The following is a 25803-nucleotide window of genomic DNA, read 5'->3' on the forward strand; positions in this document are numbered from 1 at the left end:
CTTTTGAACTCATGCCAATATTGGGGCCAGAGCTTATCAGATACATTTGGCCCCTCCCAGAGGGTTCTGATTTGGCTGTGTGAGTGTAAATGTATTGATGCCATCTGTTTATATATAAATGAAATGGAAACATGCACATTTGAAACAGGCAAAAGCAAAGAGTCTAAATTCAGGTCCTCAGGTCAGCTAGAAAAAGTAGCAAAATTACTGCGAACAAAATGGCAAACTTGCAAATAACAAAAAAAACCTTGAATATTCTAATGCCAAAATTTGACCAATGTGAAAAAGATCTGTCTGTAAGGGAGCGGGGGGTGGAGAGAGGAGGAAATAATTGGCTAAAGGGACATGTGCAGAGTAACACTGTGAGTCAAAATACCATCTAAATATAACCCACATCCCAGGATATTTTAATAACTTTGTTATTTGCTTAGATTCAATTTCAATTCAATTAAATTTTATTCATATAGCGCCAAATCATGAAACATGTCATCTCAAGGCACTTTACAAAGTCAAGTTCAATCATATTATACAGATTGGGTCAGATTATACAGATTGGTCAAAAATGTCCTATATAAGGAAACCAGTTGAATACATCAAAGTCCCGACAAGCAGCAGCAAGCAGATTGTGGTCAAAGATTGGATGAAAGAATAGAGCAGAGCTTTGAGAGACAGTGCTTTCACAGAGTTGATCTCCATGACTAGCCAATCAGGAGGAGAGGGAGCATCACTGTAATGTAAAAATTCTAAAACCAGAGGCCCATTAATGATATCTGAGGTTCGATAATGCCATCCCTACCAATGATTTACATCTTTGTATACATTACTCAGACAGCCTAGGAACCTTCCCATTTCAGAGAAAGTCTGACATGATATCTATCTGTTTAAAATTAGAGCTGGGTAAAAAGTTGGGATGCTTTGAAACAAATATAAGAAATGGGGAAGAATACTCATTTTGAATGCAGTTATGATCTATAACGAAAAATTGCCAGCTGGTGTTTGGGCTCGTGGTTTTATGTGTTTTTTTTTTTTTCTTCTGTGTAAGGCATTTTTTCATTTTTGGGCATGCACAAACTTTTAGTATAAATCTTACACACTGTTTTATAAATGAGACCCTTGTCAAGTTACGTTTCTTTCACATATGTCATGCTATGTCTTTTTAAAGCTGTACTTATTTCCATTTACGTTTATTAAAAAAAGACAAAATAAAACACAGGTTTTTTTCGTTTTACTTTATTAAACAATAAAAAGATCAATAACTTAAAAATAAACCTTCCCACGTACAACAAATATACAAGTATGAACATGAGGTAGGAGGAAAAACTCCTTCACTGAATTTCTACAGAAGTTCTGAAGGAGGCGTGTAGGTGAATCTGATTTATCAGTCACCTTTCGCCATTCTTCCAGATAATGGCAGTCTTCTTAAATGCTGAGTCACGCATACTGGTGAGCTGCTCCTAACTGAGTGAAGCAATACGTGTTCTAACATTCCCTGAAGCTATCAGTGATGTGGCTGATATTCTTGCAGCATTGCTGTCTTTCCCCATGTCTGCAAATGGGAACACGTCTCTGGTCAGGCGTGTCAGCAAACACGGCATCTCTTTCTTTCCGTCGTACTGCCGCCCTTTGGCTTCAAAGGTGTAGGCGACCCTGTGGCAGAGTCGGGTCATCAGCCTGGTCAGCTCTAGGCCCGAGTAGCCTTCCTCTTCTAGTAATGAGCAGAACGTCTGCAGGAAGATTGATCCACAGAAGTTCATGAAAGCACCGTAACCTGATAGAAAAGACAAAGGATTAATGCACCGATTCATTTTGGTCATGTGTCACTCGTATAATGTTATAATCTCAGCATCTTGCCATGGTTGAAAGATCTGTGATGCATTTTGTTCGTACTCTGAGCTCAGAATTGGTTAGTTCCAAAATGTAATTGCAATGCTCCCGGAGAGCAGATTTCTCAGTCCAAATGTCTTAGGCCCTGTGCACAGGATGTTTTTTTGGATGAAAATTAAAACATTTGTTGCAGTTTTACTGTTTGTGTTCAGCACAATGGCATGCATTTTCTCTGAAAATAGCACAATTTAAAGGAACATGCGCAGTACGACTAGCCTCGTGAGACCATCCTGATCTCGCGAGCTTTCAAGGTTTCACTCGCAAATCAGTCTGGCTACTCTCCGTTAAAGAAAATTTGGAGCCGTTCACCAAACAAACGTCCAATCAGCGCTGGCTTTGAGGCGGGTTGAGGTGTGACGCAACGAGAAGCGCGACAGTTCAGTCTAAAGAACATGGCGGCTTCAGCTGATGAAACTAGCGTTAGCGTGGCTATCGAGCAAGTTTTATCGGAATTACAGAGTATTTCTTTGCCGAGCTAACGAGCCTTTACCTGCAGCAGCAAGAGTAGCTTGGCTTGTGGTTGTGTTTTCGTCGAGCGACGACGAAGCATGTTGACGAGTACGTCATATGCTTCGTTGATCTGATTGGTTTATTTGGCTTGTCTATCACCAACATAGGCCAATCAGCTAACCAGTATTTTCGCCCCTTCCCAAAATTACTTCAACGGAAGGTTTCCAGATGGATATGCGAAGCAAATCTATCTGGCGGCGTCAGGTTACAGTACGACTGAAGTCAGTGGAAATTAAGCAGAGTATTGGCACACATGTGGGTGTTGTTGAGTTTCAAAGAACATGCCGGATGTTCTGACCCAGTGTTGGAGCAGGGCGCTTGCTTCCTGGGAGGGATGCACGTTCCCTTTTTTAAAACCTACAGACTGCCAATCTGGGTCCCTAAGCAAGACCCTTGGCCCCAGAATGCTCCCTGCTGCTCCCAAAGGAGTGGGTTCAATCTTGGCATGTAGATGTGTTGACAGAAAAGGAACAGTGAGAAAATTTCACTCAATTTCCATTAGTCTGGAGAGCATTTGTTGCAATAATAAGGTTTAGTTATTGTCTAAAGGCGTTTGGGAGCGTGTGGTGATCACTTAGAAGGCTGCTTGGCTCATCATTTTGTGGAGGTGTCTGAGAGAGCTCTGGACGCAGCCTGGCTTTGGTGAGTGTCCATTGAGAATAATGTGAGGGTTTCTATAGAATGTTTTCATGTGATCATGTAAGCGTCATGCTGGAGGTCAGTCTTTTGGAGGTTCTGTTTATCTCTGTTAAGTGGTTAGACAAAGGTTTTCATAGCACAGCTGCATATTCACCTGGTGCTGTGGCGAACATCACAGCTGTATCCACCGGGATAGAGAAATAGTGTGAGAAGTTGCCGTCGGGTGGCTGCTGACAGGAATCCACCTCCACTCCATCATCCAGAGCTTTTCCCCGGCAGGCCTGTGAGGTTAGAGCGGAGACCCATCAAATCAACAGAGAACACGTCAGCCTGAGATGTTGTACATTATTTTCTGATGAAATCTTCACGGTTGTCCTGTTTGCCAAGAATGAAGAAGGCATACTTGTATGAGGAACAGTTTGGTCTTTTTCTCCATGCATGCATTGTCGAAGTACGTGAAGATACGAGACAGCCAGACGGGCTCCCCATCTGCTCCGAACACGCAGCCCTCCTCCCCGTGGGACGAAAGTACAGCAAGGAAACAGTCCTTCACAGGCCGCTTGCTCTCTGCAGCAGACAGACACAAAGCCAGTCATTAGAGGTATCACTCACTGACTGTCACTGACAGGGAGCAGGTCCAGCAACAAGCGTCATGTGAATGTACACAATGTTCAAAAAGTCAAGAATAGACACACTCACTGCTACTTTCTGTGTAACAGCCGTTCAAGTGTAGGGCTGCATGTTAAACAGGTAGCATTCATGGGAAACGTGTCACAGGTTGTTCCTGCCCTTCTCTTTCCTGTTTTTCAATCAATCATGGGGCTGTAAAGCTTTATCTGCTAGTGATAAAATGACATAAACTCCGTCTGAACATTGAGTTTGCTCTCTATCTGAGTTGGAAAGACATTTTCAGTTTCTGATTTAATGTCCCACACTGAAAAGGGAATGGAAGCTAGAATAAATGAGCTAAAGATAATTTTCTGCTGTTTTCTCTTCTGTCTTACCAGATCCAACTTAGTAATAGGAGAAACGTTACATAAGAGTCCTAAATTTCTGTTGGTAGTTTTTTCAATACCATAAGTCAGAAAGGTGTTCAGTCATGAGTAGGCGCCAATGTTCTGAGTGTTATAGGAACCTCCTACCGACTAGGCTGTTGGATAAGATTTAAGGTCTATACTTAACAAGATTTGAGGTTTATTGGGAATTTCACGCCCAATAAACAGGTTCTCCAGGTCCAGGAAGGAGTTCTAGTGCAAACCCTCATTCGGAGAAATATATGGGGCTTTGAGGTTTTAGGCCCTTAAAGTTGGTCCCGTGATCACTGAGAGGGGTGGAATAAAATGGAGCAGGTGTTCTCCGAGGCTCAGCCCTGCCACGTCTACTTTATTAACCCACTTCATATTTTACATAGACGTATAACTCTTTAAGAGACACCTTCAAAATCTTACTTTTATGTAATTCAGCTTTGTGTTTTGGGTAAAATTAACATTCTTCTTTTATTATTGACTCCATTTCTCCCAATTCTATAGCTATATTTGCTCAACTCAAGCATTTATTTGCAGTAAATGACAAAATGTCCAAATTAAAACTTTTTGGACCTTAAACATCCCAAAGAAACTACATTTTTCTCCATCCAGCCATCTGCCACGGTGCTGTTGGGCTCAGGCGATCACCGGATCACTACTCCTTAGGTAGAATGTGGATGCGGGACTCGGTTTCGATTCAACGGACTGAAATAGAATGGCTGTTATGGGGAGGTGCAGATTTCATAAGAACATTTGCAGTAGTGTGAATTTCTCCAGAACTGTATGACAGGCCTCAAAACCGCGTTTCCTTGTGAAAACAACCATCAAACAGAGATTTTTCTGCATTCTCAAGATATTTTTTTTTTGCTTGTAAATTCAAAAGGAGATATTCCATCATTATTTCAACTGCATATTACGTGCAATGAAGAAGTTTTTAGTCATTAGATCTAAAAACAGGATCTAATGACATCCTCTCCCTTATTGTGGTAAAAGGGAAACTGCATGGATGCAAAGAATTGGAAAGTAAAAACCGGCGGGAATGTATAAATCTGTTACCTTCAGAAAACAGCTGGTAGATTTCCTCGCTGCTCAGGTCGCTGTGCAGATCCACCTTGAAGCCTAGCTTGCTCAGGCTGCGGTGGAGCGACTTGGCATCCCGGTTGGCCCCAGGCCTCTTTCCCAAGGGCACCCCATGGTTAAATTTTGCCACAGACATCACCACGGCCCGGTTGCGCTCCTCGCTTCCTTCCATGAGTTCCATGAGTGGGATGGTTGTCCAGGTGGAACGCTGTGTAGCAGCTTGAATGTGTGCAGTATCACTGTTAGACTTTGAGTCTGGGCATCACTCTCCATTTAAACTCCAAGCAGGGCAGTAAAGCTCTAGCCACACCTGTTTGAGAAGCACACCCTATATGGAGTTTCCTCACAGGTTAGGTTGTAAAGTCACATGCCAAGTAGTCACATTACTGCAATGCTATTATTTGTTTAATCGGTGATAGAAAATCTACACGTACTCCTCTGCCCACCTCGACTCAGCCGTTCTACAGGCTGTGAAGCAGATTTAAAGCTGGGCCTTTTTCAACTTATTAGGTGGCACAGCACTTGTCTTTGGAAGGAAAAATAGAGAAGGCTCAGCGGGGATCTACTCCGAGTGCACTCGGTTGTGTCACATCTGATTAAGCTCAGCATTCGTTCCATCACAGCCTGTCGTCAAAGCTGTCCACCAGAGCTTTTCTCAACACTTCACTCAGGCGGAAACCTTCTGATCCGTCGGAACACGTCAGCGCAAAGTTTTCTGGGAATATTTGTGTTGACACATAACGAAACAGAGGAATCTTGCTGTTCCTGACTGCGACGCCTTCTATGGAAACTGAAACCAGAGATAAAAAAATCTGCAATAAAGACAGTTTCAAACATTTCCTGCTGTGAACAACCAGGTTTATGCTTATCTTTCCAGCACGTCCCTCTCAGACTGCACAGTTAGTGGTGGTTTTAGAGGTTTCTAATAAAGCTTATAGTTAGACTCCCTTAGGTTACGCAGAGTAATTAGCTCCTCTGCTGTTTTAATCAGCATCTTAATCTGGTTATTTTGATTTGTGTTAAGTTAGACATGTTTATTGATTCGACAAAATTTTAGTTACAGGTTAACATATGTGTTTTTATAAAGCTGCTGTAATTTCCTATTAAGGCTAGAGATTAATACAAAAATGTGATTATGTAAAATCTTTTTAAATATTGTGAAATTTACTAATACCATTATACAGTACTGTGTTTTACAAATACTTCAAGACAATAATTCGAAGTGGTTTATAAAGATGGTAATAAAAACTATTGATTTATAGAATCAAATTCAATACATTAGAAAATGCTTCCTGATGAGGATTGTTTGTCAGATTAAAAGCTCCTTTTAAAAATAACAAACCTCAGTCAGGTATTAAAAATCCTTTTTATAAAGTCCACATTTCTGTATTAAAATGTTTTTATTGGTCCAATTTAATATTCTAACCTTAGATGTTGTGTTTTCATTAGCTGTGAGCAGAAATCATCAAAATTAACTGGAAAAGATGCCTAATAATGGCGGTCTGTGTGTAATAAGCAATACAATGGGTTTTATTCAATTATGGAGTTATGAAAATAAATGAACTTTTCAAAAATATTCTAATGTAATGAACATGATTGTATGTATTATTTTCAAACATATTTTTGTTATTAGAATAAATTCAAATTTAATATAAGTATAATTATCAATGAATCAAGAAAGTATTTTATCCTCAAGGTGAAATGAAATGTTGACAGGTGTGTTTCTGTCTGAACACCTGAATACAGCTGTATCTAAATAAATAAAGAATGGAACATGCATTCAGATCAAAACTACAAATAAATAAATGCATGCAAGTATCAGATATGAGGGAAAAAAATTGTTTTCTAAGTTTGTTTAAACTGTCAGTCAACAGAATAGTTGATATGCTAGAAGGTCTGAGATTTTAGGAGCTTTAGAGGGAACTGTCAGCATGAAGAGAACTCTTAGAACTCAGGAGCCCTGTTAGGGAACTTTGACTTGACTAAAACTTTTACGAAATTCCCTGAAGTCATGGACACACAGAAGTATTTATTAATGCATTTGTTTATTTATGAATACAGGAATAATTCTCTTTCTTTTTATTCTTTCTTTCTTTCTTTCTTTCTTTCTTTCTTTCTTTCTTTCTTTCTTTCTTTCTTTCTTTCTTTCTTTCTTTCTTTCTTTTTGTCTTAACTAAAATGTCAAAGAATTGACTGAGCTATAATGTTATTCGTTAGGTATTTATGGAAGTTTATTTTCTTTAACTGGAACATTGTCTTCTTTTTCTCTCCTGCTGTCTACTAGCAGATCTACAGCATCCACCTGAGCAGATGATGGTCTCTGCAACACCACATGCTTGCCACCAGGGGGCAATGAAACAGAGAGCAGATGGGACATTTTGTTAGACATACAGCAAACGTTATTAGGATAAAAAAGATGGGATCAGCAGTTACATTTTTATGGCTTCCAGCACGCTTTGGGGTTGAAAGAAATAAAACAGCAAAAAGGGCTAAAAACTATTTAACTTCACAGTAACTACATGCAAATCAGATGGAAAAATATAACTGATCAATAACTAATGGAGAAGTGGTAGAATGAATGGATTGATGAAAAAACACTAGATGATGGTATTATTAAGATCCAAAAGAGAATGAGAGAGATGAGAAATGGAGAGCAGAAGAGAAGATTAAGATTTGGACATACATGACTCAACAGTACGCTATTTGCAATTCATTCGTAATTTTAGTGTGTTGAATATGAGGGAAAGATGTATGATAGAATTTAGAAAGATTAAAGAAACATTTAATGCAATAAATATACCACAAAAAGAACCAGGAAGTAAAGTTATTCAAATGCTAATTACGTTTTTTTTAAAAATAGGACATGCTTATGAATACCAGCAGATTAATAGAATGAGCAGTTTGCAACAAACTCCCTACCAATAGATGGCGGTAATGCGCACCTTACATTTGTTTAACCCCCAATACAATCTATGGGAAGAAGACGCACCGGAACCTCCTTGTGACGTCAGTTAAATGCGCCTGCTGTTGTGTCCGGCTGAGTTTAGTTTTACTTTTTGTCATCAGAAAGGCTGGCCGCTGAGCATGAGGAGCAGTTGCGTCCGGACCGAGGCGGACAGGACGTGATGTGTGTCGGGCTTTTTAGAAGAATGGCTCCGTGTTAACCGCTTCCTGCGCTCCTGCTGCTCTTCACGCGGTTCCAGGCGGCGTTTTACAGGCTTTAGAACTTTTAAATACACGGCAAACAAGCCGGGAAGCTGCGACCATGTCCCGACCGCACAGGAAGAACGACATCCCGGACAGGTGAGAGGGGTCCGGCCGGGTGAAGAGCTGTGCTCCTCCTCATCCTCAGCAGGCTTTAGTCTGGTTGTTGATGCACGACGAAGGAAGTCTTATCGTTCCACAGATATTTTTTGTTGTGTATGCGCCAATCAGCGGCAAACCTCCGCATGGACCTCTCTCAGATTCATTAGGGGGAACTTTGAGCAAATTAATCACGACATCAGTTCGTTCTTCAGCTGGAAGCTGTCTCTTTATTGGGGAGAGAGGTTTACAGTCCAGCAGAAAATACAGAACGATTCGTGTTTATGTTATCAAAGCAGATGACCCTGACGTTTAGCCGATTATTCTAAACTGTTGGTGAAGATTCTCAGTCATCCAGGTCATGATCAATCAAAAAAAGAGGTAAAAAACTAAACAACTGGACTTCTATTCTGAAGCTGAAGACGTTTGCTTCCCATTCAGGAAGCTTTCTCAATTCAAAATATCTTTAGTGTGGAGTTCCAAGCTTTATGGGCCTGCTGGGAGGCCTTTTTAGAGTTTAGATTCACGTGTACTGGAACTGATAGCCTCTCTCGATGAAGAGTCGTTAGACTCATCATTTGCCTGGCTCACAGGAGAAATGTGGTCACATGCATGGAGGTGTGAACTGGGGTGAAACTTATCAGGAATCAAATCTATTGCTGTGTTGTAAGCTGTGAAAGTTGAAACCTGAGCCCTCCTCCTCTGTCTAAAGTCTGTCCATCCGTCTTCTCCCTCTTATCCGGGGTCGGGTCGTGGGGGTAGCAGCTTCAGTAGGGGAGCCCAGACGTCCCTCTCCCCGGCCACTTGGGCCAGCTCCTCCGGGGGAATCCCAAGGCGTTCCCAGGCCAGCCGGGAGACATAGTCCCTGTCTAAAGTTTTTTTTTTTCTCGCTTTACGTAAATGGCTTCCTTCACTCATCTCATACCATTGCTTCTCTGTCCAAAATGTGAATATTTTGGTCCTCAAAAAGAGTGTCATTTGTCCTTGAGGTGCAGGTGGACAGCAGAGTCTTGTCCTGAGGAGGAAGCTCCTCCTGTGTTGAGCCATGCGTCTGTGGAGAGGTTGTTTGGTTTCTCCAACATAAAGATCAGAACTTTCCTCACTGCACTGAACTGCATACACCTCTCCGCTCATCTTAGGCTTGGGGGTATAGGGTGTGGGCGTCATGACGTAATTACTTTGCATGGCCGCCATGTTGATTGCCTCCTTTACCGCTACTCAGACTACTGCCTATGACTACTGCGTACTGTACTCGTTCTCAGCCGTGTTTTTAATTTGATTAATTTTACCTTAACTTGATTTCAACCATGGTAAACCGTTGCTATATTGTGGGCTGTAACAGCGCAACACATGATCGCCATGAGAAAAGGCGCGCCCAGAGACGGGAAAAGGCTCAAATATGTGAGAAACCCGGAGGGTTTAGGGAGGGTTGCCAGTTAACGTTACTGACTACACCTTTGAAACACATAGCAGCTAGTTAAAAGTACATTACATGCGTGAGTGGTTGTTAGCACCAACGATTAGCAGTTACTAAACTAGCAGGTGCCAGAGCCCGTCTGAACACAGCTTACCTTTGTACGAATTACTGTGTTCCCACCGTTTGCTGGCTTTATGATCTGCAGCTCCTGAACCCATCCATTCATGAACTGCACATGAGACTCCAAGGATTTGTAGCTTCGGAACTGTTCTGAAGTATAGGCGCTCACACCACAAACAAGGTAGCCAAAGACGTCCGATATGCAAAAAAAAAATAATCTTTTTTCTATCTATTCTTTCTCAACTCTACTTCTAAGTCTCTTCGTTCAACAACGTTATGTCAGAGTTATGTTAACGTTCTCGTAGCCATCAACATGGCCGCCACGTCCCACAATGCAACGCGGATCCCACTCCCTATTGTCCTTAGGTTGGACCAGCCTCTGTCTGAGGGTCCTGTTGGGTTTGAAATGTACAGGGATCTTGTGTTTAGAGACTCCAGCAACTTATAGAACCGCTTTTTTTTGTAAATGCAGTAAGGTTTCCAAAAAATATTGATACTCTGAAAAGTATCCATACCCAAACGCTGTATCCGGATACAGTACTAATTTGTCATGGTATCAACGCTAAATATTTTGCAAACAATTAAACTAGTGTCAACAAAGTCGAGCAGCACAACAAACTTGGGCAAACATCTCAAAGACCGATACCCTGGTCTTCATGATGAAACCCGACAACCTACTGAAGTAAAGTTCATGTTAACAATTTAATACATTAAATGCATTACCGATGCAGTGTTTCCCGCAGGAGTTTGCTTAGGCAAGGCGGTGAGTTGTCGGCCGGAACAAGTTTTGCGCGGATGACCGACGGTGAAGTCGACCTGCTTCTCGCTTCAAAGTATCCATGTATTTTTGCCTGTTTTTTCCCTGCCATTCACTATATGCACGCAAGAAAGCAACAACAAAAAACTGCGTGTTAATGTCAAATAAACATGCAAGCATATGGAGTTCGTTTTTTTGGAATATTGGCGAGGCGGTAGCGTGAGTTTGGCGAGGCGGCCACCACGCCAAGATAGTGCTGCGGGAAACACTGCGATGGTAGCGCGACCGATGGTCTGCAATCATGTTGTGTGATTAGCTGTGACTAGCATGCTACTAGGCATGTGTTATATTTTGGTTATTTATTTAGCATTTATTTGCACACTTATTTAACTAGCATCTATGACTCTGTTGAGAAAGCATGTTCCATGTTGAGATCGAAAAAGGTGAGTCATCTTTTTATACCCATGGTATCGAAATGGTATCGGGTATCGAATATTTTCCTGGGTATCGATATCGAGTTTGAAGTTTTTGTATCGTGACGACCCTAAAACACAGAGGAACTATGTAAAAAAAAATAAAAAACCAAGCTTTAGGAATCTGTATTTAGTGTTGGACAGTTGGGGTCTGGTTTCAGAAATCTGGCTGTTGTAGATGTTGTTGTGGAGTCGATCTGTTAGTCCAAATACCAAAGAAACGGAAATGGCCCTTTAACACAGGCCTGGGTCAGAAGCTACCTGTAGCGCTGTGCAGTTTGGTGATTTGTGGAACAAATGAAGCCAAAGAAGCCGAGACAGTTCTGAAGACAGAGCAAGGCGGTCTAACTGGGAGTTTGTCTCTGACAGATGGCAGGATTACACCGCTGTGGGGAAGAGGCTGAAAGGGACTCGCTTCATTGCCTTCAAAGTGCCTCTGAAACAGGTGAGCAATGTGTCACAGTGAGCTTTGTGGAAACAGAACCGGGTCTGTGTTCCCCAGTAAGACACTCTGTTTGCTCCTGCCTAGGCATTGACTCGGATGCTTCCCAGCGCTGAGGTGTTTGGGCCCTGGGAGCTGCTGGATGCTCTGAAACAAGACGACCAAGAGCTGGGGCTGATCATCGATCTGACTTTCACCACACGTTACTACAAACTGCAGGTGAGCACACGCTAGACACACACCACACACATATCCTTGTTTTAATGCTTACTGAGGACCTTCCATTAATTTTTAACCAATTCTAGGGCCTTACCCTAACCATTACCAGACCCTAATTCTCACCTAAGCCATATTGACACCGTAGTCCCAAACCCAACCCCTAGCTCAGAAAAACGCGAGGTCCAAAAAAGCTCCTCACTTTACACTTTGGTGGTAAAATATGAAAAATATGTTCTCATGTCAGCTGCAAGTACAAGCACACACTAGGGTAAAACGAAAGTTACGTATGTAACTACGGTTCTATGAATCCCGGATGACCGCCAGAGGCGGTGCTGAAAGCACTGAATGTTCCCTTCGGGCATGCGCAGTTCGAGTAATTATACCAACAGAGTCACACCTGTGACGCCGGATGACCACTCGGAGGCTATATAGCCTGCTGTCATCCTTGGCTCTGTTCCTACAGAATCTTCTCGCAGAAGCAAGGATTCTGAGTGACAGAGAAGCTCTGGCGGTCATCCGGGATTCATAGAACCGTAGTTACATACGTAACTTTCGTTCTATTTCATCCCTCCTGACCGCCAGAGGCGGTGCTGAAAGCACTGAATGACTAATGCCAACTATGTCACAAGGAATCCTGAGCACATATCTCACTGAGAGGGCCCAGCAGAACCTTGTAAAAGGACCTGACCCAGTGGATGAGGGACAGTCACATTGACGTTGTAGAACCTCGTGAAGGTGGTCGGGGAAGCCCATGATGCAGCAGCACATATTGCTTCCAGAGGGACCCCTCTCAAAGCCGCCCAGGAAGCAGAGACGCTCCTGGTGGAATGTGCCCTCACCCTGACTGGCAGGGAGCGGCGACCTACAGCGTAGGCGTGGCAGATGGCACTCACTATCCAATGAGACAGACGCTGCTTGGAAAGAGGGTAGCCTAACCTCGGACCCCCATAACACAGAAAAAGCTGGTCTGAGCGTCTTAGACTTGCGGTGGCCGAAATATATGCTTCCAATGCCCTTACTGGGCACAATAACTCAGACCCCTCGGTTGCACCTGACTGGGGCTGAAACCGAGCCAACTGCAATGGCTCGTTACGGTGAAAAGGAGACAACACCTTAGGCACAAATGCAGTATTAGGCCACAGGGTAACACCGGAGTCATCTGAAGCCCACCTGATACATGTAGGGCTGACAGAGAGAGCATGTAACTCACTGACTCTCTTAGCCGACACGATAGCCAACAGAAAGGCGGTCTTGCAAGAAAGCCACTTGAGGTCCGCTTGTGCCAAAGGCTCGAATGGAGAATGGCACAGGGCCGCAAGAACCAATGGTAGGTCCCAATCGGGCACTCGTGGAGCCGGCAGCGGGCGTAACCTACGAGCACCGCGCAGAAAAAGAGAGACCAGATCATGGCGCCCTACTGTACGGTCGTCGACAGGTAGGTGACGACATGAAATTGCCGCAACATACACCTTAAGGGTCGAAGGAGAGCGGCCCTTATCAAGGAGAGACTGGAGGAACTCCAGAATTGTGGGCACCGAGCAGGTAACCGGATTCTCATTGTGGGCAGAGCACCACTGAGAAAAAAGACGCCATCTGTTGTCATACTGCAGCCTAGTGGAGGGCGCCCTAGCACTCAAAATGGTGTGTCTGACAGGTTCTGAACACCCAGTCAGCCTCCCAGGGGCCAGACCCACAGCTGGAGACGTTGAGGGTTGGGGTGCCATATCTGTCCCCCCAACTGAGACAGCAGGTCCCTCCTTGTTGGAAGACGCCATGGAGTACTGAGACACAGACTCCGAAGCAGCGGGAACCATGGGCGTGCTGGCCAGAACGGAGCTACCAGCAACACCCTGTGGCCTCCCTCGAGAACCCTCCGTAGAGTAGGCCAAATCAGCGAGAGGGGTGGAAAGGCATACAGGAGAACCTGTGGCCATGGATGAGCCAGCGCATCCTGGCCCAGTGCGCCCCCGACCCCTGTCAGGGAATACCATAGGGGGCACTGGGTTGACTCCTTTGTGGCAAACAGATCTACCTCTGCCTGGCCAAAGAGGTTCCAGATCTTGCGCACTACGTCGCGGTGAAGAGACCACTCTCCCGGAGCAGGTGCCTGGCGGGATAGAGAGTCTGCAACCTGGTTCTGCCGCCCTGGTAGATATGCTGCGCGCAGGGTGGACAGACGGGGAAACGCCCATTCCAGGAGATCCCTGGACACCTCCAGGAGACGTGCTGACCTGGTGCCTCCCTGGTGGTTGATATGGTAAACAACAGAGGTGTTGTCCGTTCGAACCAACACATGCCGTCCTTCTAGGTGGGGCAGAAGGCACCTGAGGGCCATGTGCACAGCCCGCAGCTCCAGCACGTTTATGTGCTCGGTGCGCTCCCTTGGTCCCCAGAGACCCCGAACCGCTCTGTGTTGCCACACGGCGCCCCAGCCCTTGGGGCTGGCATCCGTGGTGACCACTTCCCTTCGAGACACCACTAACCCCATTGGAACGCCACAGGACAAGAGGGTCCTGTCCTGCCAATGAGCTAGGGCACGGAGGCACAGCCTCGTCACCATGAGCCTGTGACGTCTGTGCAGCCTGGCATCTAGGTGAAAGCTGTTGAGCCACCGCTGCAAAGGGCGCAGAAGGAGCAAACCCAAGGGCACGACACGAGTGACCGATGTCAGTTTGCCCAGCATTCGCAGGAAGATGCTGTAAGGAAACTGCCTGCCCAGCCTGAATCGACCGACAAACTGGAGTATGTCGTCCACCCTGCGAACAGACGGACGGGCCTTCATGGTAGTGGAGTCCAGATGCATCCCAAGAAAGGTGGTTGTCTGAGATGGAACCAGACAACTCTTTGCAAGGTTGACTTTGAGGCCCAACCGTGACACCTGTAGAAGAAGCCGGGACGTATCCCGAGAGGCAGCTACCTGAGTGGGAGCACAGAGAAGCCAGTCGTCCAGGTATGGCAGAATCCTTACTCCGGAGGCCTGCAGAGGAGAGAGGGCCGCTTTCACGCAACGAGTAAACACCCTCGGGGAAAGGGAGAGCCCGAATGGGAGCACCCGGAATTGCCAATGGCGACCCTGATAAGCAAACCTGAGAAAGCGGCGATGTTCTGCCGCAATAGGTACATGGAAGTAGGCATCTGTCAGATCTACTGACGTAAACCAATCCCCTGCCACGACAGTCTGAAGGACCTCTGCTGTGGTGAGCATGTGGAATGGAAGGACTTTCAGGTACTGATTGAGTCCCCTTAAATCTAGAACGGGGCGAAAACCGCCAGTCTTCTTTGCCACGAGGAAGTACGTGGAATAGTAGCCTCTGGGTTGCCGCAGAGGATCCACAGCCTCGATTGCTCCCTTGGCTAGGAGGGCGGAAAGCTCCTGGTCTAGTGCCAAGGATTTCACCGGGTCGGTGATAATGGTCATTTTGACCCGGCGTGAGAGAGGGGGCCGCCGTCGGAACTGGAGTCTGTAGCCATGGGTTAGGGTGGCAACCACCCATGGATCCACAGAGTGAGCAGCCCAGAAACGTAGCTGCTGATGGGAAAAATGTCCCACGGCTGGCCCGGTGGCGTCATCTTCTATCCCCTCGGCCTCTGGGAGCCCTGGGGGGAGGACGTCCAGGATCTGAGGCCCGGGTCGGTCTAGCTGGGCGGCCGACTGGCCTACGAAAGTCCCTGCTGGGTCTCTGCCGCAGATCACGGGGATAGGAACCACCAGATCCATCACCAGTCTGAGGCCGTGGCCGAACGCTGGGGGTAGTAGCAGGGCGCCCTGAACGCTGAGGAAAGGGGGGTACGCTCCTGCGAAGGCCAGAAAGCTGCTGGCTGGTCTGACGCGCCTGAATAGTCCGCTCCAGTGCCTCCAGGGCAGCTGACCCAAACAACTCCCCTGGCACGACCGGGACACCCCTGAGGGTCCTACGGCAAGCCTCCGTGAGAGGAGACTGTGCAAGCCAGACCTGTCTACGAGCTTGGACAAGGAATGACATGACTCGACCGAGCTCTCTGGTCATCAGCGCAAAGGCCTGCAACGCTGCGTCACTAAAGCCAACCGCTGCAGCTGCACCACCAGCATCCTGAACGGATGTAGAGAGGGCGAACATGAGGTGCGCCAGGGAGTTGCCAAGACGTCCCGCACGCGCTCCTGCATTGTATGCCTTACACAAGAGGTCATCTGTAACCCGGCATTGAGTCCGTGGGCACCTGACCTCAGGACGTAGGGCCTCATCTGGTGACACAATCAGTGAAGCAACAGCTGGTTCAACTGCTGGCATACGGTCCAGGCCGGCTTTCACCGACTCGTGCATGGCAGCCAACACCCGACCGTCTGAGGAGAGCCGTGATAACGCTCTCGGGTCCCGCCAGCAAGCGTGCAACTCCTTAAGGTACTCCTCTGATGGAGGTACAGAAAATGGAGTAGGGGCCCGTCCGCGCCTGAAAAAGGCACTCCCGGAGTCGGACACCTCTCCTTGCGGGAGTTCTAGCTGCAGCTGCTTCAGGGCCATGGACATGACATCCCGCATGGAACTGTCACTGGCCTCCCCAACTGCACTCCGGGATGAAAACGACCCATTGTCAGAGGCTTGAGAGGACCCTGCCTCCTCCTCATCTCTGAAATGAGAAGCAGAGGCAGCCAGAGATATGACGTCCTCCTCCGCAACTAGTTCAGGCATGGGTGGGGAGGAGAGCCCAGCCACTGGAAGAGAGGTATCAGACCGATGTGTCTGCAGCAAGGACTTCATCTCTGCCAACTCCGCTGACAACTGTTCCACCCTTGTGGCCAGGCCCTGGTCAAGTTTGGCCCGTCTCCTCCGAGGAGGGGGTGCTGAGACCGCAGACCCACCACGGCGCTTAGAACGCCTGGGGGGATCCACCTGTCCAGAGGGCGGAAGGTCAGAACCCTCCTGGGGGCACAACTGTGCCAACCGGGCCACCCTCACTGCATGTGGCATGAAACTGCAATTCATGCAGGGGTTCTCGGACAACGCCTCCACAAGGTGCTCATGTCCAAGGCAGGTAGGGCACAGGTCGTGGCCATCCTCTGCCTGGAGGGCAGCCCCACAATCCCTGCAGCTATGGAAGCCATCCATGTCTAAGGTCGGCAATGCTCAACCCAATTAAATGAAAATGCGCTAAAATCGGGAGAGGGGGCGCGAACGCAGCCGTCACCAGTTATGGCAGAGCCAAGAAATAGGCTGCAAACACAAGGAGGCTGATATTGGGAGAGGGGGCGAACACGCTACCGTCACCAGGTATAAAACCAATAAATTAAAGGCGCTAACAACGTTAGCCGTACTTCGCACTTGAGTAAATCAACTTATTAGTCACACTGGGAGAGGGGGCGAACACGCTGCCGTCACCAGGTATAAACTGGTAAACCAAAAGGAGCTAACAACGTTAGTCGTTTTTTTTTTTTTTTTGACCTCGGTAAATCAACTTATTAGTCACACTGGGAGAGGGGGCGGACACGCTGCCGTCACCAGATATAAACTGGTAAACCGAAATGGGCTAACAACATTAGCCGTACTTCACACTTGAATAAATCAATTTATTAGTCACACTGGGAGAGGGGGCGAACACGCTACCGTCACCAGGTATAAAACCAATAAATCAAAGGCGCTAACAACGTTAGCCGTCTTTTACACTTCAGTAAATTAACTTAGTCGCACTGGGAGAGGGGGCGAACACGCTGCCGTCACCAGGTATAAACTGGTAACCGAAATGGGCTAACAACATTAGCCGTACACAACTTCGGTAAATGATTTTGGTCGCACTGGGAGAGGGAGCGAACACGCTACCGTCACCGGTATAAACTGATAAACCAAATAACTAACAACGTTAGTCGTCTTTAGACCTCGGTAAATTAACTTATTAGTCACACTGGGAGAGGGGGCGAACACGCTGCCGTCACCAGGTATAAACTGGTAAACCGAAATGGGCTAACAACATTAGCCGTACACAATCAACAGCCCCAGCTGTAGGTAACAGGGTAACGAAAAGCCGTGAGCTGGGAGAGGGGGCGCGAACGCTACCGTCACCAACAAACAGCTTACTTACCTTCCAAAGAACTTCCACAATCAACCCGTTGCAGCCCTGGGAGGGCGGAGGAAAAACCGCAACTCCGCGCGTTGGGGCGTCACACAACGGGGAAGTTAGCGAACCGCTTGCGAGAAGAAAAAAGGAACAGAGCCAAGGATGACAGCAGGCTATATAGCCTCCGAGTGGTCATCCGGCGTCACAGGTGTGACTCTGTTGGTATAATTACTCGAACTGCGCATGCCCGAAGGGAACATTCAGTGCTTTCAGCACCGCCTCTGGCGGTCAGGAGGGATGAAATAGAACTCAGTACACTAGGGTAAAACTCAGTACCGATAGTAAGTAGGGATGCAAGTTATCAATTAATGAGTTAGTCTATAGTTGATTGACCTTACCGATTGATAACAACTAACTGATAAGCAGCCATTTTCTTAAAAATCTGAGTTTCCTCTTGTCTCAAGAGATTCTTTCAATAACATGAAGGGCTCGTTTTTATGTTGAATTTAAAAAGAAACATTAACAATTTACCATGGCACCTGTATTAAATACTGACTTAATAAACATGAACCTATTAGGTTACTCAATGGGAACAAATAAGATGAATAGAATGAAATATGTGAAACATTATAATCTTCACGAAAACCCTCTCCATCAACTGTGTTTGTGGCATCACGTCTTTTTTTTTAATCATCTTATACATTTTTGCATCACATCCTCTTCTTCCGAGCACATCAGTGAGTTTTGGTTGAGAAGCTGACGCTGCACCACCATGCAGCACGGTCAATGGTGCTGCAATGGTGGGAGCTTAAGGTGCTTGTTGAGTGTTTATAGTTCAAAACAAAATCTAATAAAGAAGATTTTGTACATCTGTCATCATTAAATAGCAAAATAATCCCAAACAAAGCGGACTCTGTTTGGACCGTTTCACGTTGTTCTGCTGGCATGTAGGCGCCAGAACAGGTTCTTTGTTTTACAACTACTGGGGTCTGGCTCCTGGCATGAGCAGCAACGCCCTCTTCTGGATGATGGCCACACTACAACACCTAAAGAAGGTCCGTCTAAGCAGATAACCGTTAATTGCACAAAACAAACTTTAATCTATTTAACTATTAATCAATAGTTGATTGTAAGTTTGATTGTTGGTTTGCATCTCTAATAATAAGAAAAGTATTTGATACCATAGCAACCTCTTTGGGAGGCAGAGGGTTCTATCTAGTTAAGATGATGAAAATATGATTCATTTCGATATGACAATATTTTGACTTCCTTAATTAGGATAAAACTAATAAGTTTTGAGATTTCATCCTTCGTTTAGAAAAATCTATCATTTAAAATTGTCACTTAGCAAAACGGTAGACACGATTATGGAAGTGTGCAGCTTTGATTCAATCAGACAGGTATCCTAACCAGTGGGGGTTCTAGACCAAATTTAGCAGGGGTGCCAGGGTGGGGCCAGTGTTTTTTCACAGGGGCACAGGACAAAAGATGGGGGGCAGGACTTATCAGGTCAACATTTCATCTTTTATATTAAGTAAGCCAAAGAGCCAATTGTGGCTCTGGAACTCCAGGTTGTAGACCCCTGATCTTTTCTCAATACAGCGGGAGCTTAACGTGAAATAGCTTAATTATTGTTATTTTTTAATGTTTTTTTTTATTTTTTTAATTATTTTGATATTTTATTATTGGGTAAAAACATAAACGAAAAAAATACTACTGATCAAAATGACCAGTCAATCACGGTATCTTTGTCAGCATTTATCATCCTAAGAAATGTAATATCATGTTTTTAGTACAGGGGCCATAACAGGGGCCAGGAACAGTTCTACAGGGGCACAGGCCTCTGTTGGCCCCTGTCTAGAACCGCCCCTGATCCTAACTCTTTATATTTAGTGAGCCACTGTGAGCTTCCATTGGGCTGTTAATTTGCTGAGGATACAATTAGATGTTTCTGTTGAACGACAAAGTTTTAAATTGAGATAAAATAAACCTTGATCTGGTTCCTCCATGCGGATCTAGAATCAGCAGCAGCCCTGAACAGTTTCTGAATATTTCCTTCATGTCTAGTTTTGTGTTTCCTGTGTTTTTGTGTAGGATGTGCCTCAGTCGCTGCTGTGCGTGAAGATCTTTACAGCGGGTCATGAGGTTCCCAGCGATGCTACCATCCTGAGCTTCAAGCGCACTGTGCACAGGTTCCTCCAAGACAACAAGGACAATGGTGAGAGGACGACTGAGCAAGGGAGAAAAACAGGAGTACAACAGTGAAGGGAATTAATGAGAATGAAGTCTAAAATTCTATTAAAATTTTTAAAATTTCTACATAAAGGAGTAATTAACCTTTGATTTATTTACTTGTAACTAAATAACAGTTTTTTTGTGGCATTTTTTTCACAATGGGATTAAAGCTTTTAAATCAATTATTGGTATAATAAGAAAAAGCGTTTCACATGGCCATTGATTGTCTTTCGATTTTTATCACTTTAAAATATTTGATCTGGTTAAACATGCTGAGTTCTCTTCCAGACAAGCTGATCGGAGTCCATTGCACCCACGGACTGAACCGCACCGGCTACCTGATCTGCAGGTACGTACACAGACACACCTGCAGCATGAGCAGGAAAAGCTAGAGTCGGGCCATCTAACTGCTGTGTGGGACCTGCAGGTATCTGATCGACGTGGAGGGGATGGACCCGGCGGAGGCTGTGCATTGTAAGTCTCTTGTTTTCATGCCACACTGGGGGGGATTTTTGCATAAATGTGAATTATCTGAGAGCCCTGTTCCTATCTGCAGTGTTCAACTCATCACGGGGTCACACTATCGAGAGACAGAACTACCTGGAGGACCTTCACCATGGTCCAAAGAGGAGGTGATGCAGAAGCGATCTAACTCTAAAAAACCAACTCTTCTTGGGTTTCTCTAGCTCCATTTTAATTGTTTAACTATTGTTATCTGGAAAAAGAGAAATATACCAACTTTCTCAGCCTTAAATGGCTTTTCTAAACTGCTTCAATGTACAAAATTGGACAGTCTCCACCTAGTGGCATAACAAGGTAATGTATCACATCCTATCGTCGTAGCTAGTAAGTTCCTCATCCTTTGATGCGTATTTGATCTCTTTCAGGTAGAAGTTTATCATTAATTAGGATTTAGGTGATTTAGCAGCTGTCATTTCACACAGAGAGCAGCACGGTGACCCTTCTGAATCCACAGATGCCCTGTAACATTAGTGTGGCCCTGGAATGGAGAAACTGGAATTAGTGGGGGGTTTTCCAGCTCAGATTTACAGACATTTAGCTGATGCAAACTACACTGATCTAAACTTTAAAATCTCGTTTTGTGTTGGTTAAAATGTCACAATGTGCCGAAACATTAAGAGTGATCCAATAGAACCTAAAATCTCCTTAATGCTTGGAGTCCTCGTTGTTGGACCGTGTGACTGACTGTTGCATCCCCCGGTTCTTATCAACAGTAACCAGGGCATCGAGGAGTCCGAGCTGGAACCGCAGAGAGGCCAAGCTGTCCATCGGCCCACGTTCACAGCATCCCTCAACAGAGCTGACACCCAAGCAGGCTTCAGCGACCCTTGGCACTACAGGTATGCTCTGTTCCTGTGTCAGCCGGGCTCATGGAGCAGCAGGCTGTGTGAGTAAAGAGGCTGTGGAAACAAGCTGATTTCACAGAATGCTTTGTCTCCTCCTGGCTTAACGAGCTGCAGGACCCTCCTTCCCAGGGTTCTCTAACAAGGGCCGGCACCCAGAACTGAATCCCTGCGCTCGCCGACGTTTTACACCAACAGAAATCTTTAACAAAATCCCCTAAAAACATTGTTGAAATGACAAAAGGGGAAAATCTGTAAATATTTAAAATAAAATTAAAAGGTATTTAACTCAGCGTCATCGATAAAATAAGAATGATTTTGTTGTTATTGGTATTAGCTTTTAAGTCAATACATTTAAAACGTGATTTCTCTATAGATGAGCTTCAGAAATATCCAGAACAATTATAAAAATCAGAAAGTCTTAAGTTTTATATAGTGTTCCAATAATAATGGTAAGTTAATAAGGAAATGTTTAGAAATGCAGAAGTGCATTTATAAACATTTCTAAATGCTGAAGTGCAGGTTCTGAAAAAAAAATGCAGAAGTGCTTTTGAAGTATAAAACATAAAATTGTCTTCAAGACACCTAGAAACTGATACTAAAAAAAGGATAAATGTTTGTATATATGTTGTATTAGTATTTGATACTATGAAAAAATAAAAATAATAAAAAATGGCTTTCAATTTTAAACTGGATTAAATCTAAAAAACAAAACAAATGCATGACATCCATTATAAATGTTATTATAATATTATACCATATTATATTTGAAAATCGTATTATGAATATGTGAAATGTTAATGAAGAGTAAGTGGATTGAAAAGTTCCAAAATACATAATTTAAATATCCGACGCATCTAACAATAGAACAGAAAAAAACCCTGGAGTCTTTAGAAACATCCCAAACATTTAGAGTAAAAGCTAAGCAGGCTTAAATCGGAGGAAGCCAGACCTTTGCAAAAGTCTGGTTTTCTCCAATTTAAGCCTGCTTGCTGTTGTGATGACTGAGAATTTGCACAGGTAAAAGCTAATCTTTTTTTTTTCTTATTGTAATCCTCCTGCAGATCACATCCTCCCCAAGGACCAATCCACCGCTCTCATCCATACCCCCACCAATACGCATACCCAGCCCGGCCTCCACTGCTTGCCCATCCTCCGCTCGGTGTTCCTTCATCAGCCTCTTACCATCCGTACAGATGGGCCCCCCTTCACCCAGATGGTCAGCGAAGGAGACCTTCTAACCCAGAGAAGAACAGGTCCAGGTACCACTTACCCTCTGACCCCCAATGGCACCCCTCCTATGCCTTCCAGGACAAAGCTGGCGAGCCTCCACCCTTTCTTCAGCGCTACTCCCCCAACTGGACATCTGGGCCTAATGGTGGCAGATCAGCTGAGGACTGGAGTCGGCCCATAATGGGACAGACAGTCAGATCCGCCCAGAGGCACAGAGGATATGAGGAATATTAGTTACCAGAGCTGCTCAGCAGAGACCAGTTGAGGTTCAATGTTAATTTGGTTTTAATGTTGGAGACATGGCAGTGCCACCATGCACCCCCTTGTTTTAATAAACAGTCTAAGATTAAAAATGACAATTTTAGGAAAAACTTTTATTTTATTTAGAATTTTACCTCAGTATCATAAGTTATTCACAAAGCATCTTAGGTGTCCAGAGAGCTCCTAAAGAAAAAAAAATGTTAGGAGTAGTGAGGAGGACTTTTAGCGACCCCAAGAGTGCTGGAAGCAGAGACGATGGTGGAAACGGAGAGAGCTAATTGGCTGAAATACCAACTTAACAGTGGAGGAAATGAGCAAATAAACTTCTATAACAATCATACAAATAATAATAACTAAATAAACTTTATCATCGCCACAAAGGGACATTAATTAGTTTCAGTGAAAAAAAACGGGTTAAATGCAGCTCTAGTAACATAATTTTATTGAGGACAAATATAGGAAAAATCTTGAATGATCACGAAACAAAAAGTGGAAAAATTTACAAAGAATTTATAAAGAATATAAATTAAGATATTTGCAGAAATGTAAATAATAAGAACAAATTACATAAACTCACTCTAGACCAGCTAAAAGAGGTAAAGTATTTTCTGTATTGTATAATAATGTCATCAGCCTAAATGTTGATCAAGAGCAGGGGTCACCAACCTTTTAGAAACTATTTCATCGATGTTGTCATATGAAGGGCTATCAGTACAGACCTTTGAACTCGAGGAGTCACCTTAACTTCATGTAAAAAAATACATTTTTCATGCTTTGTTATAGAAATTGTCATTTTTAAATCTATAGAAATGCAAGTGTGGATAAACAGGAAGAGTAATGGAATTAAATAAAGTTTGAGATGCAGCTCACTGGTGGATTATGCTTTTTGTAGAACAGGTTCGTGGGGGCCACAGGTGGTCCTCAGGGGGCTACTTGTGTGATGCCATCTCCTCTCTGGCTTTTGATTGCTGCATGCAGCACTTCTCACTTCCCATGCTGGTGTGTAAAAGTAGAGAAAAATATGCATTGATCTGCAGCAATGTACTCCAAAGGCACCAATTTACCTTTCAAAATGATCAGTATGGTGATTAAACATAACAATAATCAATTCAAAATTATGATGAGGATATAAATAAGGTGCAGCCAAACATTTTGGTGCCATGTGAATTTTTTATTTATTTTGTTGTTTCATCATCATGACAGATTTCTTCATCCAGTGTAATCAGTTAATTTCTCTCCATTCTTTAAAAACAACACATTTGGATTCTTTCTTGCATTATCAACCAATCAGAGCTCTTAAAAGACAGTGTCATGCCAAGCTACAGCGCCAACCACACCTCCTCACCAAGATAAAAATATCTGTTGTCTCCTTCTTCAGTGTGTCTCTCAGCAGCATCTGAATCTTTCTTAAGCTAACACTCCAATGTAGGAATTTTTAGGCTAAGATCGTAGCTCTCTGAGAATCTGTGTGAATACGGGCACAGGCTTTTAAAACTGTCCTCAGGCCATTCTAACTCCCCTTTAGCAGCATTAACAGAGAAGACCCACTTCTGTGATGGGCTGCTGCTCTCTTCACTCTTTTTTTTTCTTCTAATTTTTATCCTCTGATCAGACAAATGTTTCTCACCTGACTGCCTTTGAAGCCAATATTTATAGTACAACTTTTAAGTGTTTTTTTTTTTTTATTGATTCTCCCGCAAATTATTCCAATAAAGCTAATAGTTTCACCGCAACTTCTAGCCCAGCTTTTGTCGTATGGCTAAGTAGTTAGAGTATTGATTCAGGCAGTTCTGGGTTTGCTTCTTTCATTTTGGTAAAAACACTTAAAGGATGTGGTCCCTGAGTGGGCTCCCACCCGCTGTTCCTGATAGGAGTGGTGGTTCAGACCTCCAGGAGCTGAACTGCTCCCAGTGCAGCAATATTCTTCAGTTGAAACGTTTGCCGTGACACAAATGTGTTCAATGATGTGGTTTTGTTTTAGATTGTCATCAGATGCCTAACAATCTTTTTTTTTTTTTTTTTTTTATATTTTTTTTTTTATTGTAACATTTTTCTTCCACTACCAAATGACCTGCTAATGCTAGGTCAGCTCAGTCGTACCATCCGCACAGATGAAGCATAACATTTTCCAAAATTCTTATTCAGAATAAGTATTTCATTATTTTACTGTAGATTATTAGAGATGGACTCAGATCAAATCACACATAAACATTCTTCATCCCGAGACGGCTTTTCTCCCATCTTTCCAGTATTTCCATCATTTGTGATGTGATCATAGATGTGATCATCATAGATGTGATGCGAAAGTTTCCATGTTTTGTCAAAAAATAATGGTTTATTTATTTATTTTTTTACATGGTCACATTTTAGTCTACAGTGTTGAAATGAGATGATACATTTTCAAGTCATTATTGTGTAATCCTGAAGATTCTGTGTGTAACTTGTCTAATCAGTCTGTATGAGGCCATTCAAAACGTTCATTGGGTGTCATATTAAAGGAGAAACTGTTTTAACCATGTAAGTTTAGTTTTTATTCCATACCTTACATTTAACAGAGTTCTGTAGGTTTTGCACCAGCTTGAGTTACAGTTCAGCCCAGAACATTAATATCCCTGGTAGGATTGAAGCTCTATTTAAATTTCACCTATCATGTTTCCCTGGAGTGAAATCCATCCATCCTTCCATTGTCTACACCGACTTATCCGTGCAGGGTCACGAGACGCAAGGTCCACTCTGGACGCACTCATACCTAAGGACAATTTAGAGTAACGGTCATGTTTTTGGACTGTGGGAGGAAGCCGTAGTACCTGGAGA

At 44.2% G+C, this 25803-nt stretch overlaps 2 protein-coding genes across 2 annotated transcripts; one reads left to right on the forward strand and one right to left on the reverse strand.

Annotated features, from left to right (window-relative positions):
- Nucleotides 1–1237: 1237 nt before the first annotated feature.
- LOC105918655 (caspase-3) lies at nt 1238–5576 on the reverse strand. Its single transcript, XM_012853783.3, has 4 exons — nt 5115–5576; nt 3437–3600; nt 3188–3314; nt 1238–1768 (listed from the first exon to the last, which is right to left on the reverse strand). The coding sequence occupies exons 1-4, from the start codon at nt 5317–5319 to the stop codon at nt 1455–1457; spliced, it is 810 nt and encodes a 269-aa protein (XP_012709237.2). The 5' UTR covers nt 5320–5576; the 3' UTR covers nt 1238–1454.
- A 2546-nt stretch (nt 5577–8122) lies between these two features.
- Nucleotides 8123–23769, forward strand: LOC105918662 (RNA/RNP complex-1-interacting phosphatase). Its single transcript, XM_012853791.3, has 9 exons — nt 8123–8441; nt 11578–11653; nt 11738–11869; nt 19991–20114; nt 20420–20480; nt 20559–20605; nt 20688–20763; nt 21367–21492; nt 22560–23769. Exons 1-9 carry the CDS (start codon nt 8404–8406, stop codon nt 22960–22962), a joined length of 1083 nt encoding a protein of 360 aa, XP_012709245.2. The 5' UTR covers nt 8123–8403; the 3' UTR covers nt 22963–23769.
- Nucleotides 23770–25803: the final 2034 nt, after the last annotated feature.

This window comes from Fundulus heteroclitus, chromosome 8 (genome assembly GCF_011125445.2).
Source record: "Fundulus heteroclitus isolate FHET01 chromosome 8, MU-UCD_Fhet_4.1, whole genome shotgun sequence".
NCBI classification, from domain to species: domain Eukaryota; kingdom Metazoa; phylum Chordata; class Actinopteri; order Cyprinodontiformes; family Fundulidae; genus Fundulus; species Fundulus heteroclitus.